At 46.8% G+C, this 17,957-nt stretch overlaps 1 protein-coding gene across 6 annotated transcripts in view; it reads right to left on the bottom strand.

Moving 5' to 3' along the window:
• The window catches only part of unc5db (unc-5 netrin receptor Db), a 104,655-nt gene that overhangs the window by 9,127 nt on the left and 77,571 nt on the right, over positions 1 to 17,957 (bottom strand). For 4 of the 6 annotated variants that reach the window (XM_042101140.1, XM_042101141.1, XM_042101145.1 and 1 more), the window contains exons 7-12: positions 16,708 to 16,872; positions 15,919 to 15,951; positions 14,066 to 14,251; positions 8,807 to 9,172; positions 7,220 to 7,304; positions 1,510 to 1,681 (exon numbers count right to left, since the gene is read on the bottom strand). In XM_042101140.1, coding sequence (XP_041957074.1) covers positions 1,510 to 1,681; positions 7,220 to 7,304; positions 8,807 to 9,172; positions 14,066 to 14,251; positions 15,919 to 15,951; positions 16,708 to 16,872 — 1,007 coding nt within the window. The remainder of the gene's footprint in view (positions 1 to 1,509; positions 1,682 to 7,219; positions 7,305 to 8,806; positions 9,173 to 14,065; positions 14,252 to 15,918; positions 15,952 to 16,707; positions 16,873 to 17,957) is intronic. The other 2 variants (XM_042101144.1, XM_042101142.1) reach the window with 2 other exon arrangements.

The raw sequence follows: 17,957 nt of genomic DNA, 5'->3' as shown, positions 1-17,957 counted from the left end.
CAAGGTCTGTGGCGATACAAACTCAATTATTTTTTTCCCAGTAAGCACTCTTCACAACGGCCCCTAATAATAGCTTTGGGTCCAAATACAATGCACTGACACCCATTTAGTTTAACTATACTGGTGCTATTACATTTTTCCCTATGCAATTATACTGTCATTCATGACGACAGCATTGCTTAGGTAGGCCTACTCAATTTAAAACACTTTGATGAGTGACGGTGTTGATGTCATAAACAAGGGCTCACTGAACAGACATTGCACATCTTTTTTTCTCCCCTTTCCCGACCTGTTGGCAATTATAAGCATACACCTACAATTAGAAAGCACTTAAAGCCTCACAAATCCATCACTTCCTTTTGGTGCCCTTTACCGCAAAACTCCAACCCCCCCCCCCCCCCCCCCCCCCCCCCACCTCCACAGATCTTGAAAACAGCATGCATGTCAGCTTATCCCTTTCTGAGACACATGACAAGGAAGAAGAGATGCCTCCTTTTCCTGATTGGCTGGATCATTTTCTCCTCCTTCGACTACACCACCTAGGCTTTATTGATAGCTGCTGGGCTGTGAGGAAAATTTCTCCAACTTTAAGAGAAGCGGAGTTCTGGACTAAAGCCACTGAACCTACCTTGAAGAAACCCTGCCCTTAACATTACCCTCTGTCACTAAAAATTAGCATGTTCATCCGGTCTCAATTTCATGCTGTGTACACACGTGCCCTTACGAGGACCAAAAAAAAAAAAAGAGACACCATTTTCTTTTATTTAAAGAGCGCTATCTGCTCTGCCTAAGGATCCCTCGGAGAGGATCTCAACGTGAGCCGGCCTGACGGCTCGTTTCACATTCATTGCGGCCGGTGAGGCCGGGTCAGTGGCGGGGTCATTTCCCTGACACTTCCCCTGATTGCTTAAAGCCGACACCCATTCCACCACGTCCATCCACCGCGGCCAGATCAATACTAACAACGCCCCCCCATCCCTGCCGGCCATTGGTGGACCCTGGCATCCCGCCGTTACAACCCCTGTAACTGACAAACACCACGTGTCGCCTGCGCTATTACATGTGGCGTAATTGTTTTTCTCCTCCGGTGGTTTTATTTTTTTCCTGTCTGTCTTTTTTTCCCCTTTTTCTGGGAGGGCTCTGTTTTCCCCCCTCTGTGCGTCTGATGTCCTCGCCGAACATCCCCCGCCACGCTCCTCTGATCAATCACTCCCACCGCCCACCCCCGCTCGTGCCATGTGGCTCTTGATCCTTAAGATGTCGCATGTAGGAGTTTTACAGTATTCATGCCGTCCATCAAATATTTATAATGAGCTTCAACTTCAAAAAAGTGATCATTGAGCAAACGGACCAAACCCGTCCTGTTCAACAGAGGCATAGCATAGCATGCTGCATACGCCTCTGCTAGTAACCAAACCCGTCCTGTTCAACAGAGGCATAGCATAGCATGCTGCATACGCCTCTGCTAGTAACAGTTGCTGTGGGACTGTTGCCCTCTTTTGCCCTTACCTCCCACTTGTTGTCCTTTGCTTGTCTCTTGAGCTGGATGTTCCAGTTTGCAGCGTTAACCTCGGCACAGTGGGCAATTGTCATTGCGACAGGGAAGGAGAGGTCAAGCCCTGGGGGACCGTATGTCACCTCTGGCGCCAGGAGAATTTCATAGCCCTCTGCTGCCTTCACACTAAAACAGGAGGAAGGGGGAGGAGGAGAAGTGAAATAATCCGAGTTTAATTGAATAGGGAGGTGTGATGACAACAACAACAACAACAACGACAACAACAAGACCACAGATGCACAAACCTGCTGTGAAGCACATTTGGTATTAATACAAAGGTTTCATGGTGGCGTGAAATGTATGGTTAAGTATGACAATGCAATCCATGATTCAGTTTTGGTTTCACAGAAGGTTGTTACAAATTACATGCCTCTACTCTGTGGTCCAGATGAAGCCGCATGTTAATGGACTGGGACTGTCTATAGTTCGGTCTGAGCCACTATGTTTGTTTCCCCCTATACATAGACAGGGCTGTGTATGACCACCCGAGTGCAAACAGTGACAGAACAGGCAGATGACCGTGAGGAGCAGTACATAAAAAGTGTGTAGGATTGACATCACAGACCACACCTTCAAAACATAAATAAAACTTTTCAAGAAAGGCCTTTGAAATCCAATACATGTCTAATTTCACTCTAAGAAGATACTGCAATAAGATACTGAATGGCTGATTCGCCACACCTCCAGAGAGAATTTCCTATGGCTAAGTCGCCGATTCTCTCCAGCCGGGAAACAGTGTGTCTGCTGTTAGTGGCAGCTCTTGCATATTCATCAGCCGCCATGTATAATCTTAGAGCCATTATCTTTCTTTCAATCGTTGCTTGTGGCCGTGCGGCATGAAATAAAAGCAATTAATGAGGAAAAGCTAATGAAGGGGGGGTGGTGGTGGTGGTTGGGGGTTGCTATGCTGTCATGCAAATTCAAAAACAGCCAAACAGCCGCCTGCAGGTGTTTGCTTTCCACAATCGCCGTAGAGTCATGAAGTTGGGATAAAGATTTAGAGGAAAATTGGATTTGGGATCATTAAAAAAAACAAGGTTGACAATGCATTGCCAGAGGGATGCAACTGGTGAGGTGTCTGGTAGACGGGATAGAATAATCAGAAATAGCAATTCGTAACAAAATCTCTTTGCACTCAGTTCTGGAGTAGACATTTATCAAGAGAGTGAGAAATGTGGGAAACAGAGGTAACCATGGTGCAGAAGTCATTGTTTTTCTATCTGGTACATAAGAGCACTAAATATGAGAGCAATTTAGAAATAATTTCCAAACCACTCCACAAGGAGAGGAACACAGACAAAAGACCTCTTTACACCGAGTGCACCTGCTTCATGGTGCCTCTCACTTATTGCATATTTTACTGATACTTTTTTTAACCACTATAAACTCAACTCCTGTGTGATTAAAAGGACTGTTGAAATCTCAGCAGAATATATATCCTCCAGGCATCATAAGATCTAGGCTTACTAAAAAGCTGCTTTCAAACCGTTGAGCTAGACTCTATGACAGTCACGGTATTCTTCTTCATGCAGTACATAGTGTACACAACGCAAGATATGATTATTTCAGTCTTGTTATTGTGACCATTAAGAACAGCTACACTATCAGTGGTTATAATGGACTAAACTATGGGAGAAATGTATCAGAAACATGCTATGTGCCCTATAATGATCTGTGCTATTTTGCAGTACGAAGCTTTCCACCAGCACGTTGCAAAAGTAACAACCCATTACAGAATGACAGCTGAAACAGCTGGTTCCAATAACAAACCCTGACACTGTGAATCAGAAGCTAAAATAAAATACCACAACATCTTAATGCGCTTCATGTAATAACTATATATCTTCCCTGGACATGTTTCTTATTCAATAACATAAGGCGAGGAGCAAATTTGCTCAGGTTCTTTAACTAGCACAACACTGCAGAATACAGGCAGGCTCCTTGAGTGCCAACCCACTCCCTTTCCTCCTCGTCTCCTCATCATCGTCAAGGGTCCTATCCAGCCGGCTCTCTGCCCTTTAACGAGGTGCATTATTCAAAGTGAATTATGACTCACCCATGTGAGGCTGAGAAACGGGCCGGCGAGGCACGCTAGGACCGCGGTGAGTGGCGAGCAAACTTAATAAATGCACACATTACCGTGCTCCATTGGCCTTGACTTCCATTTGCTTGTATGCCCGTTTTCCCTCACAGCTGCTCTGACAGGGGATTGTAGGGGGTGGTGGTGGGGGCTATTTTATTTATTTATTTTTTACAACATGATGCCAGGCTGGTCTGTCGCAGCGAGCATCGGGGCACGGGCGACGCCACCAGGAGCTAGCCTGACCCAGGGGTGATGTTTGTTGCTCTGCCACCTCGACAAGTGTCTCGACGAAAAAAAAAAAGAGAGCCCAAGGTAACGCTGAATATGCACAACAACCATATGGCCTGCAGCACCTAAGGTTTCGTTTAATCAAATTTCCACCTTTAAAACTGCAATCGTGGATTAATGTGATGAGCGCCTGTGGTTATGATGCAAATAAAAGCCAGTGATTGTAACCTTTCAGAAAATGTGCTTTTTGACTGCATCTCCTCCTTCTCTCTTTCTCTCTCTCCCTCTTTCTCTCTCCTTTCTCCTTTTTCCCCTTTCTTTCAGCAACCTCTCTACTGTGACTCAAAAGCACTTTGTTGAAATTGTAGCCTGAGGCAGGACTTCCCCTCCAGAAAAGCTTTTCTGACTCACAAGACTGAATATTACATAGGTATTGCCCTGCACTTCTTGTGTTGGAAAAAAAGGGGTCAGCCTGTGATGTGCACTGATGCTTTCCCTGGGCTACGAAGCAGTCAGGGCACCTGCTCAGCCATCAGGCCCAGGATCTGGGAGAGGGTGTGGGGCAAGTGTGGGTGGTGTGGGGTGGGGATGGGGTTGACTTTTTCAAACTCCACCTGCTAGCAGATTCTCATGGGTTATCTAACACAAGAACGTATATCTAATGTCTGGTTGAGATATCTCTGCCTGACAATCTGGGTAACTGATGCTACATGCTACATTGGCTAGCGAGCCCCTAAGAGACTGAACTGGCTAGTTTCTGCAATGACGTGCAAGACACAGCAGAAGCTAGACTGCAGTCAGGCTCGTCTTGCAGCTGAAGGAAGTGTAGCTCAGGGTCAGCGCATTTTCTGAATGCTCCAAACCCCTAATACAAATTCAAAGCAGTCCCTCCCCCGCACAACACTATATCCTTAAATGAAAACCACGGCTAATGGATTTTAAATATCATGGTGATTCTTTTTTTTTTTTCCAAGGTGCTCCGGAATATCCAGACACCTTCAGGTTGACGGATTGATCGACTTGCGTTTTTGAGAAGTAATAGATTTCTATTATAGTGTGGAGAGGAGATTTCAATGTGGTTTGTTTGGCTGAGCGAGAAGAAAGGATTCAATTCTCTGCAGACCCCTCTGGCTGCAGAGAACAGACAGTGAGTGACAGTTCTCAGGATGACAGCCCCAGAGTCCCCTGGGCCACAGCTTGGCAGTAAACATATTTACTTGCACAGGGGTGGAGAAGCAGTTCAAAAAAGAAATGTAAGAAAAAACAAAACAAAAAACAAATGGAGGCGTCTCACAAATTGTTTATACCCCACGTTATCCTGACTCATTTTTGCTACACATTTCTTTTGATCTCTCTGTACAAAAGAGGACGTCAGTCAGGTTTGCTAATAAACCATAAAGGAACAAAACGTGCTATTCTCCACTGCATGCTATTTATACAACGTTGGCATCCTTCCCACATCATAATGCCACAGGGTATCTAATTGGAAATGGTCCTTAATGTCTGCTGGAATATTTTATGCTGTGTTCCTTAATCATGAGAGATTGAGAATCTGAGAAGCCAATTTTATGCGGAATGAGGAAGTCACATCATCCTCGAAGTCTGGTCTGGCCCATCAGGGGGTCAATGGGGTCATCGCTGGACATGCATACATAATATACTGTGTCAACATAAAAGTCCTCAAAAGATTTACAGGCAAGAAGTTTCATGGGGGATTGGAGGAGGCATTTGCCACAGTATCATGCCTAAAATGATCAGGGAAATGAGAGGCTGAGAGAAAAACTGAGAAAAACCTTTCAGCTCCGTTTAAAAGGAAATGGGGAACTTTCAGACCAGCTAAGCCAATTAAATGAAACAGTGAACAGTGACACTCAGACCTGTCAAAAAAAAAGAGAGGGAGAGCAAGCAAGAGAGTGAGGGAGAGAGAAAAAGGAACAAACGGACAGCTCCCCCCCCCCCCCCCCTCCCCAACGCAAAGTAATTCCAGTCAATTAAAGCCACCTTGGAAATGAGGTTCTTACGGTTGCTTTCGTGAGGACTCGTGCTCTTGCCTTGAACCTGAGAGATCAAGCGTGTAATGCCACCCGCCAGGCAGCGGGACGAATGATCAGCCCCCGATTCCTGACACTTAAAGGATCCCCGCCGAGAGGCAGGATGGGCTGGGGATCTTGCTGGGCCCCATCTGTCCGAGTCGCCGCTAGACCGGGAGTCATTCCACGACGGTGGGTGGGATGGATACTTGCACGTCGTATGTGTTAATCCAGTGTTTTCGAGGGCAGCCAAGGACGAATAACACACGTGCCCGCAAACGCACCCGCGCCCACCCCGCCATGCGCCATTTCCCCAGTCGGCATATTTCATCTGTTACTGTGCTATTATTCATTCATAACGGCAATGTGTCGGAGAATAAATGGGGAAATGGAGGTTCTAAAAAAGGAAAAAATACTAGGTCACATTCTCGCTTTTTCTGGTTACAGTGCAGTCTTGGCTGAAAAAAAAAAAGCTTCCTGCCTAACATCAAGATAATGTTTATCAATGTTTATATAGCTGTTTAGCTGTTTATCAAGATTGCATTATTGTACTGATTGCAGATTGTCAATCCATGTTAATACACTGATAATTGTATGGGTACCGCATACTTTCCGTGTATTCATCTTGCTCCCCGCAAGAGAATGATGTTGGCCAATGCGCTATCTTTCACTAACAGCATTTTAAAACAATATGCAATCATGGAGTTAACCACATAGAGCATCCTATACCATCACAATGTAATAACTCCCATGACTGCACCCATTTTGAGTAATGGCGTTCGGTAATAAGCCTTGACTCAAATATAGAGCCGCGTGCACTAATTTGCCTCCACGGTATCCATGGAAATGATGATCTCCCACCGCAGTTCCGCCGTGTGGGCTCAGTGACTTAATCTCTCCCCTTAGGAAGCCAGCAGTGGCACAGAGGGCACATACTGTACCTAGGACAGCACATGCTGAAGTGCCAGTTCAGCACCTGCACAGCATGCTCCTGCAAACGGCATGCTCCAACTAAGATAAGCTGCCTGCAAATTGAGCCGGTTCTGGTCTTGCCCACGTCCAGAAAGTGGCAAAAGTACATTCAACAGTTTTAAAAGGTTTCAGAAGTCAGGGATTCTGTAAGTACAGTAAACAAGTAAGATGGCAGTGGTTAAAGTGTGAAGATGGGTGGGTTTATCGGGGATATGTGATGACAACACCTAAAAAAGATCATGCAGGGTGTAATAATTAAATATGACAGTGGTATCTTGGGATTAGTGAAATGGCTGGGAGGGGGACATCAACGGACGGCTGCATTATCACACAGATGCAGACTCAGCCTACCTGGATTCCCTCTGATTTATCACCATATACATTTCCCAAGAGGTGTCCTCAGCAATGGCCCCATGGGATACCAGCAAGCTCACCCCTGCAAAACAGCACACACACGCACACACACACACACGCACACACACGCACGTACGCATGCGCACGCACACACACACACACAGACACACACACACACACACACACACACACACACACACACACACACACACACACACACAAAAAAAAACACAGGCCTTTAGAAGTCTGCTACACTGCAACGTGATGAACAAGTTAATCAAAAGACACAGACAAAAAGTTAACACTTTGACCTTGAAAACGTGCGTGTGGTAAACGCTCGCCGTTCTACATTCACGCAAGTGTTTCAGTCAATTTGTCAGTCGACCCATTGAAGTTTATTTAATAAACACATACCATTCTGCCATTGAGAGTGAAGCACCACTTAGAATATCAAGAGCTAACAGTCACCTATGGGCTCATTATTGCCCTAATGCAACACTATGATGGAGCCCTTTCAAAATATTTTCATGCATGTGGTTAGCTCAGTATGCCAATGTATGAATGTGTAGGTAAGTGTGCTGTGTATGTGTGTGTGTGTGTGTGTGTGTGTGTGTGTGTGTGTGTGTGTGTGTGTGTGTGTGAGAGAGGAAGAGTGAAAGATAGAGATAGAGAGAGAGAGAGGGAGAGAAAAAGATGGTTGATTATGAGAGAAGGAAAGAGAGAGCAGAAGAGTGCAAAGAGACCCTGACCTCTGACCTCTGCTTTTATGTGCTTGACAGAAGAGGCAGCATTTGTGTGTGTGAACAACTAGCAGCCTTGAACATTCATGTTTCAAAACGCTCCACTTGACCACCGAGCTCCTCCACCCTCCACCTCCACCAGCCTGGAGGAGGCAGATTTTTCCAGCGTCCTTTGAGTGCCTCTTAGTGTCCTTCATACACAAGGGCCCTGGATGGGCATGGCGGACAAGCGGACTAATAGCTCTGACAAAGTTTTGACCAACACGAGCTAAGCGGTCAACAGAGAGGGGTACAGTCTTTCAGCCACATACACACACACACACACATACACACATGCACACACACACAGGCACAGGCACACGCACACGCACAGGCACACGCACACGCACACGCACACGCACACGCACACGCACACGCACACGCACACGCACACGCACACACACATAGAAAACTTGGGATGCATGCAGTGCCAAGTGATTCTGAAGACCATCTTGTGTGAGTGGCATCTTGTCTGAGAGGCAGCTCTGTTTTCATGACTTAACACTGGGCCACATGATGCCAAGGCGCTGCAGATGAATGTTTTCTCATTAACACCAGCAGTGCAGCCAAGCGTGACAAACTACTGTGGCTGTAGAGTGAGATACCACTGCACATCTCCCCCCCCGCCTCCCTTTATCTATCCTTCTCTCTCTCTCTCTCTCTCTCTCTCTCTCTCTCTCTCTCTCTCTCTCTCTCTCTCTCTCTCGCTGCCAAATCAGCTCTACTTCATACTGTTCCTCACCATGCTGTTACATTTAATCTCCCAAATTGTGTTGCTATGAAAGAAAAAAAAATCCAAACTCACCGGTGTTCGGCACAACCAGACGGCCGCCCAGATGCCCGAAGACACCTGTGGTTCTCGGCTGTGCCTTGCCGGCCGTGAGCGCGCTGGGGCGCGAGAGCAGCGTCAGGTTCTTCTTCCGGCCATCCATGGTGTGGCAGTCTCTGTCCATGCCGCGGGGAAAGGTCTCGGGGTGGGCTTTGACGTGGTACTCTGCCCGGTCAGCCACACCTAGTGAAACCATAAAGGAGCTCTGAACTTTGACCTTGATGTCGGGCAGGGGGTCAAAGAGCTCTTTGTCTATGGAGTCTTGAAAGCAGATCGGGCTGCTGTATGTCTGCCCCACTGTTATATCGGGCTGCATTGAGGAATTCAGTAGGAGAGGGTTGCCTATGGAGATAAAAAGACAGGCGACAGTGTAAACATCCACTAATTAGAGACTATTTCCACTGGCTCTCAGGGAGGGGTGGGGTGGGGGAAAGTGCAGAAGTTCGAATGGGGGCAAAATACTTTTGATTTAGTGCGCTATAAAAATAACGGCACAGAAAATAATAGCTTCATGGATCAGGTGTAGGACATAAACTGAAGAGAGAAAAAAAACCCACTGGCAGCTGCTTTATAACTGTTGGTATAAAAAACTATGAAGAAAATGTACACTGAGAATAAAGGTATGTGAAGAAAATGTGTGATTTAAAACAAAAGAAAATCTCCCATTTCTTGAAATCCCTCCTATGATGTTCAGAGTCATTTAATTAGTCAAGGCGAGTAGCGTGATTTCAACACTTCTAACATCAGAAACAAGTGATTTTCCTCCCAGTGCCCTTACACCTGATTGAAGGCAGACACAAGCACAGTAGCACCCGAGGAAAATCACTCTTTGGACACCCACAGCAATTGTTACTCTCTCCTACAAACACACACACACACACACACACACACACACACACACACACACACACAAGCACACACACACACACACACACACACACACACACACACACACACACACACACACACACACACACACACACACTCCTAGACACACACAGACTCCTTCACTCTTTCCCTAATCTATCAAATGCACACTCAAACACACACACATACACACTCACAAAACACCTCCTTTCTAATCAATCAAACACACACAGACACACACACACACACACTGACACACTCTTCCTGACTCTCTTTCGCCATGTGTGTGGGAACACTTGAGCTGAAGCAGTTTGGGTGACCTTCCTGTAAATGAGGGCCCAGAGTCCTTCAGTTTCCAACCCCACCCCCCCCATCCCTTCCTTCCCCTCCACTTCTCTCTCTCTCTCTCTCTCTCTCTCCCACCCCCTCGCCTCCAGGCCCCCAGAGCGGACGCGAGCGGAGCCAAGGGCTGAGGGGATCCTCGGCTCTGGCCATCAGGCACCCCGAGCTGCCAAGTGGGGAGAGGGAGGGATGGAGAGAGAGAGAGAGAGAGAGAGAGAGAGAGAGAGAGAGAGAGAGAGAGAGAGAGATCCATGCAGTGGCTGCTAGCCTGCCGCCTCCAGACACCCGAGCCTCCACGTCCACGCCGCCTTCATGCCAAGGCTGGAGTCGCCGAGTCTTTGCTGCCCAGCTGTCGCCCAGCATGGGGTGGAAGGTGGAAGGCTAATGTTGTTTTATTTTTACTGAGGGTGGGGGGTGGAGTTGGGGGTGGGGTGGGGAGGGGGGTCGGTAGTGGGGTATATCGTTAATTACCTCACAGGTTGATCAGCAGCAAATGCTAAGGATCTTATTGTTTATTCTCGCTTTTTTCCCCCCCCTCTTTCTGAGAGTTCCGGGTGTTCTTTGATGAATGCAATTACTTCTACCAACACCATTTAGAGATTATGAGATTATGTTTATGCCTATGCTCCCATGCTTTACTGAAATACGAGGCAAAATGCCGACATTTGCAATAATTTGCTGTCTATTGGCTGCCAGCTAAACTTACTGTGGAAAGGAAGTGCTTCTTGTGCTTGTAAAGTGCTTGTACTCCTGGACTAGAAGTGGACATTCACTCAGTGCTCTGCAATTACATTTTCACTGACTTCACCAGCACTCGCACTGACACCCAATAAGCTCTGTGATGTTTTTTCCCCCCCTCTCCTCCGCTCCTTCGTAGGGAGAAAATCTGATCACCGTTGGAGAAGAGCATATCTTTGAAATGTTGGAGCGCAGGAAAAAAAAAAAAGAGGTAATGCAAAAGTGGTACGAACAAAGTTAATAAAATGGACCTCCACAGATACCTTGAGGGAAAGCTTTGGAATTAAGCTTCTGATTAAAAATCACTCTGAGGCTCAGATTTCACAAGCAGAAGTACTAATGCAGAGAGACAGGGCAGAGGTCTAAAACCTCTTTAGTGATCTTGGCTTATACCATTTTCTGCTGCAGCGAGGGCTTGCTGAAGCATTTAAGGGTTTTCAAATTAATTACATGGAGTGAAGCGGCTACTGATCTTCTATTAGTGGGAACACCGGAAAATCCACACGTTTGCGGGTAAAGCAGGTGATCGCTTGAAACAGGTGAGAAGTTCATCTAAATTAGGGGATAAATATGAGATGCCATTACTTAAGATGATAGTTTGGTTTGTGCCGGGCCCATTTGCCTAAATTATGCATATGCACACACGCTGTTGTAATTCCTCCCTTCACAGCTTATTACAGCTGAGGAAGTAATATATTAAATGATTTAAAATTTTAATAAAATAAGCAAAAAAGTTAAACAGAGCCAGGCATAATAAATACTGCACAAAACATTACGTATAACAAATAATGGGCAATTTAGTGGAGCATCAAAGTTCAGCTATGCATTTTATATTCATGTAAACATTAAAGCATAGAAAAACACTTAGACAGAGTTGCATCATATTTTTGTGTGTGCAGTGTGTGTGTGTGTGTGTGTGTGTGTGTTTGTGTGTGCAGTGTGTGTACTGAAGCTCTTTCACACCAACGCGACGACAGATCTTCTTTCATAAATCTTCTCAAAAAAGAGTGATCCTGACTATCATCCAAGTTGCATAATTTCTTTGAATTCACGTCTTTTTAGAAAGGCTCCTAAGTGATTTCACAGACGGAAAGTTTAAGTGGACGTAGAAACACAACAAAGGCGAAGGTGCTGCACACATGATTCTCCCTCCTGTTCAAAATTCTGTTTTGTCAGTGTCTCTCTTTTATCCTTCCACAGATGCCCTGTGGTCAGAACACCAATCATATGCACAGACACACACACGCACACACACACAGACAAACCACAAGACAAAGAAGCATGACTTTGAATAGAGATGCATCCCCAAACACGGTAATATTGAGATTAGAAATGTATGAACACTGTGATGTATTAAACATCTCTTGTTTGCGTTGGCACAGTCTCTTTGATGTGACAAGAAGTTTAGTTGAACTGACTTTGTGTAAGCTATGTTGTGTTTGGCTGTCAAACATTCGATGCCTTCTTCGTGGAACAATTATTTATAATACAAGATGTATTTAAATAGCTCCTGTTTGAGCAAAACACATTTTTGTCACGAACAAGGAGGGTCTCTTCTCTCCTCGCATTGGGTCTGGGCGCATCTCTTGCCAAGCAGCAAGAAACCCGATCCGCCGTTCCGGCGTCTTATCATAACCTTCATCTGATCCTTGGAGAGGGGGAGGGAAGATCTCCGCTGCACAAGCGAGGCTCCGAAATGTCATCCGCAAGCAGGAGCCTCCTCCCGTGCCGCGTCTGTTTCTCTGAGATGCCGCGACACTGATCTTCCCCCCGCAGCGCAGTCTAACCCCTCCGGCGCTAACGGGTGATACGCGGAGGCCCAGCGCCACTTCCTTCCTGCCAGCCTGACCTCCCCGAGTAGACGTGGCGACTTTGAGATCGGGCCCCCGAGTCAAACCCCCCGGCACCGCACAGATGTCACCCAGCGGGCAGCGCAGGCCCTGGAAGCCACCTCCGTCCAATCATGGAACAGCACGGAGAAGCAGCAGCCAGGAGTGGCGGTTGTGGGGTGGGGTGGGGTGGGGTGGTGGGGTGAGATAGGTGGTGCGGAGGGCGCTTGCTGCAGATCCGCTGACTCATCAGCCTCTCCACCTTGGGGAGGCGTAATTGTGCTAACAGTCGTGCCTTCAGGGGTAACCAGTATTGTTTGATATGACCTGTTCGTTGTTGTGCAGTGCTGTTTTGATTTTTTTTTTTTTCGTGTTGCATGGCAGAGCTGCAGCAGTCCTCACATTCAACGATGATGTCTGAGTCACCGAGGGGCTGCGCTCTTCTGGTTCCTTTACCATACCTCCTCGAAATGACTCACAATAACAACAAATCTCCCCCATATTCTCTCTCTTTGTGCTCCTACTCTTCAGTTATAAACCTTTTCACGATAAGAACAAAAAAAAAAGAAAAGCGACATTGGTGGAAGCAGAGAAGAGATTATAATGGGAAGGGACAGAATGGTACAGGATGGAATAATTGCAGGCAAGGGAGGAACTAGCAGGCAGCCCTGAAAAGCTGGCCTATTTATGTGAGAATTGATGACCTGACTGGAAAGGACCTGGCTAAGTCCCCTCAAATGCCCCCTCCCACCCGCCAGCTCTCTGAGTGGGAGGCATGAGTGACTCCCCAGGCCTTGGGAGCCATAAATGGGGGGGGGGGTATGGTGGCACAGTGAGGCTCCAGCGAAAAGCCTTTCTCTATGCTGTCGTTGGCCAAGGCAGAATGGATCGCCCTGTGCCACGCTGGCCATCACTTGTGCTGACCCAGAAGTGTCAGTGTTAGTAATATGGATAGCTTGTAGCTAGTCTGTCTGGGACACAAGACCCTAGACACCTTTTTTGGACAAGCCACTGCTGTGCACAACACCAATGGAGCCAGAAGAACCAAACGTGTACATGTACATGTGTACATGTGTACATGTGCCTTCAATATTTAAATAGTCGTAGGGTACGTTCAGCAGTGCTACCAGACAAAAGCAGTGGTCATCAGACAGCCGTGTACAGTAAACAAAGCCATTGAATTAAACGCTTAGACTGAATATTGATTACTGCAGCAATATCGGATGGCCCACTCGTTCAAAACAAAAAATTGATCAAGCTATAGGGTGGCCGAGCTCCGATGGGCTTCCTCGGTGAGTTACGAGTCCGTAAATGACACATACTGTAAGTCGGAGTGTGTTTTGTTGGTGAGTGAAATCAAATAGTTTGTCAGAGATGAAATAAGGGCCGTTTGTGAGACAGCTCTTTGTCTCGGCCTTGTGTGCCTGTGGGCCTCCACAACAGAGCCCCGGCCACTCACCTTGTCTGGTGGTCTTAAAGTTGAAGGATTGAAAGCCTCCGGTGAGTGCAGACGAATCGATGACATCAACCCCATACTCGCTCTGGCTCTTCCTGTAGAGCGTGACAGCCACAACAAGGACGGCAACCGCGATGACCCCAGCTGCCAGTCCCGAGTATAGGGCCACATCATTAGTACCGTCCATGCCTGTGACAGAGAGAGAGAGAGAGAGAAAGCAAGATGGCTCTGAGTTGAATGCTATGACAAAAAACTGTATCCGAGTGACACCCAATTCACACGTCGTAGTCACAGTGCAGGGAAATGAGGGAATGGTCATGTGATAGGCTATGGAAACACTGCAGGATGGTTGGCGGGCAAGTCTGACCAATTATGCTCTCTGTTCTAGGCAACGGTTAGTTAATGGGAGGGAATTGTCTAAATAGGGCAAGTGAGATAAAAAAAAAACAGCCATCGACTATTAAAGTGTGGCAATAAACTCTCATCTGTTGTTGTTTTCAATCTTCCTACAAACCATAATAGTGCTCCATCTTAAATGATCATTAATAATGATGCTCCCAGCCCACCACAGGCGTCAAACTGAGAGCAAAATTCTCTGAAAATGCGGATAAATAAAACAGATGCGGCTAATGTACATCTCTGGCTGTGTATTAAGATACGCTTGGCGGTGGGGACCCATCTGGGAGGAGCGGGGTCCAAAACTCTCACAACTTTAATCACCGGCGTCACAGCGCGCCAGCGAATGGCCCGCCAAGGAACATCTGTTCATCTGGCATCCCGATCCGTTACCCCGTTCACCTCTATGATGAGCGGGCGCAGTCGTGGGGCAGCCCTGCCAGCTCGCAGAGGACACCAAAGGGCATTTTCCAGAGCAAATTCAAACGGCGCCGGGGTCACCGCCACAACCCGCTTCCCCAAAGTGCTGGGGGTTTTGGCAAACACATAACAGCCGCTCCATCCCCAACAACCCACCTCAAACCAAAAGTAGCCTCGCCGCCGGGGGTTTGCGTGTGGCCGGGTTTGGAAAACGTTGGCACGGCAAATTCATGGAGTGACCCGGTGTCCGCAATGGTGTGACCACCAAGTTAAGGGCTTAGATTCGATTTGGAGCACTTTAAAATGTAATCAGCAGGAGCAGCAGAGAACCACATGCCGCTCGCTGCGATGAGACACATCAGCAGAACGTGTCAGTCTAATAAAATCCCAGCAATTGAGCACAGTGTTAGGGTCTGCACCTGACTGTCATTTGAGAGTGTCACACCACCACATCTGAGAGATCCCGGAAATACATTGGGTGTGGAGTAGGATGTGGAAGGGTGGCAGGACACACACCGCAACTACTTAAATGGGCTAATATGCAATAATTACATCCCATTAATTCAACAAAATGCAGCACATGTTCAGTTGCCACATCTAATCAGTCACCCCACTTAATCTGTGGAGAGACAATCTGGCATGACTGGCAGTTTCAGCGAAGCTGGAAAAAATCGGCAGTCATTTCTGGGGGAAATATTGGTACCTGCACATCGCATGGAAGGGAAAATGAAATGGAGTCTGATCCCGAACTGACAGATATTTTAATGACAAATTAAGAAGAGCTCTGATTCACTCCGGAGGAAAAAATGAGTTTGGATCTGTTTGAGACGGGTCTCTCTCTCTCTCTCTCTCTCTCTCTCTCTCTCTCTCTCTCTCTCTCTCTCTCAATCACTCGTTCTCTCTCTGTCTGTATTTTTCCTGCATATAATATAGTAAAGACAGGCCATCACACAGCGGAATGAGAAGCAATCTTCTGAGGGATGGATATGGTAACATTAATATTGCACCATGGAACAGAATGCGTCAAGAAACACACTCACTTTGAGGTTTTACATCATGCAGCAGCTTTCGATCTGCAGAAACAGAGACAGAATGAGACAGAAAGAAGGAAAGAGAGAGTGAGAGAGAATGTGAGTGAGTGAGAGAGAGAGTGAGAGAGGGAGAGAAAGAGAGAGAGAGAGAGAGAGAGAGAGAGAGAGAGAGAGAGAGAGAGAGAGAGAGAGAGAGAGAGAGAGAGAGAGATGTGATTAAAGTCCATCCCTGTGTCAATTAACCATGGTGTTTTTCTATCCAGATCACACAGTATGGAGATGCCCAGCTGCTGTTTTTGCCAACACAAGCCATGCATAACGATGCATGGCACCGTTACAAAAGTCCACACGGACAGATGTGTCTGGGGGATTGAAGGAGACATCTGAAAGAGATTCTCTCCAGAACCAAGGGAGGGGAAAAGGTGACAATGCACAAGGCTTGTGTATACAAATAACAAAAAATAAATAAAAAGTTCAATGATAAAACAAAAATAAACCTGTTTTAGTGCATTTCAATATGTTTTTGTGTCAACCACCAATTGTTGCTTCTATTTACCCCAGTGAGGCAAGCATTAGAGTCTGTGCCACTGGGTGTTCAAAACAGGTCAATTGACATCTAGGATGATGATGATGATGATGAAAATGACGAGGGTGACGCTGGCGGTGGCCGAGGTGAAGAGAATGATAATGGTGGTGATGGAGAAAATGGCAGACACAGAGAAGAAGAGGAGGGGGAAAACTCGGACTGCAGCCGGAGAAACACAATGCAGGATATGACATCAAATCCACTTCACTCACTCTCGGTGCACAAGCCTCCCGTGCAGTTCTCCGTGGCCTCGCTCTCGCCCTCGCACATCTTGCCGCGGTGGCGGGGAGCTGGCGCCGTGCACTCCCTCGCGCGCTGACGCTCGCACTGGGCGCTGCATGTGCTCCACTCGCCCCACTCGTCCCAGCCGCCGTCCACTGTGGGGGCAGACAAACTCGAGCGCTGAAGAATTATTCGCAGACAACACCAGCCCTCTGACAACACTTACAGTATCCACAACCAATACCGTTCCCATCGGTCCCCACTGAAGTCACCAACTGAAAAAAAATACTTTCGGAGAACACGATTAAGACCCGAGGGTGACACTGTGTGATGTAATAGACGGGTTAATGTCATGTATACGGTTTTTATCATGGGAAGAAACTCATCATGCTTCATTTAGTAAATCTGTCTGTGCCACATGGTGTGGGGTAATTTCTTGGCCTATTTCCTGTCGATGTTTGCCAGGAAAACATCACATCTACTATATGTAAGCCCTGGAAGACACAATTTCTTGCTTATTGTTTGATAAATTAAAGGTTCATGCGCAGCTCATTTAAATGCAAATTATGTGTTTGGGATATTCGATGTAATAGTGCTTTTGGGTTGATTTTTGTCAGTGTGAGTGTGAGTGTGTGTGTGTGTGTTTGTGTGTGTGTGTGTGTCGTTCTCTCCGGATGTTTTTTCCACTTCAAATGCAGTCCAAGGTTACTCCCTTTGGAGGTGAAGCTGCATATTGTCTGTCTATGTGTATGTGTGTGTGTGTGTGGTGGTGGGGGGGGACCGCAATGTCACAGTGGGGCTTTGCAACCAGTTAATTACAGCCACAGCATTTGGGAAAGTGGCAGTTCTGAGTGTCTAAACAAAATAACAAAACTCCCCCATCATTTGTGTGTCGTCGTTCACCAAGGACAGGTCAATGGAAGTCATCTAGACTGTGGAACAGCCAAGGTGAACGTCCAATCATTGAGCATAAGAAAAGATTCAATCCTCAAGATTCACCTGCGCCTAGATGCAGTTAGCAGTTAGCATTTCAAAGACGCCCTGCAGCTGGCTAGACAAAAGCAGGCTGGACAGGGGTCACAAAAGTTCCTTAATTAGTGCCAGCAGCATAAACAGTTGAGCTCAAACTGTTGTCAGAGCTACTCAGAGAAGAACAATGGGCATGGCTGTCAGGGAGTGAAGCTGGGTTAGCTTGCTACCTGCGTATAATGAGGAATGCTATTAATGTGTCTGTTTTAAT

Source organism: Alosa sapidissima, chromosome 8 (assembly GCF_018492685.1).
Source record: "Alosa sapidissima isolate fAloSap1 chromosome 8, fAloSap1.pri, whole genome shotgun sequence".
Classification (NCBI taxonomy): Eukaryota; Metazoa; Chordata; class Actinopteri; order Clupeiformes; family Clupeidae; genus Alosa; species Alosa sapidissima.
The sequence above is the reverse complement of the archived record's forward strand: the minus strand, read 5'-3'. Positions and strand labels throughout refer to the sequence as shown.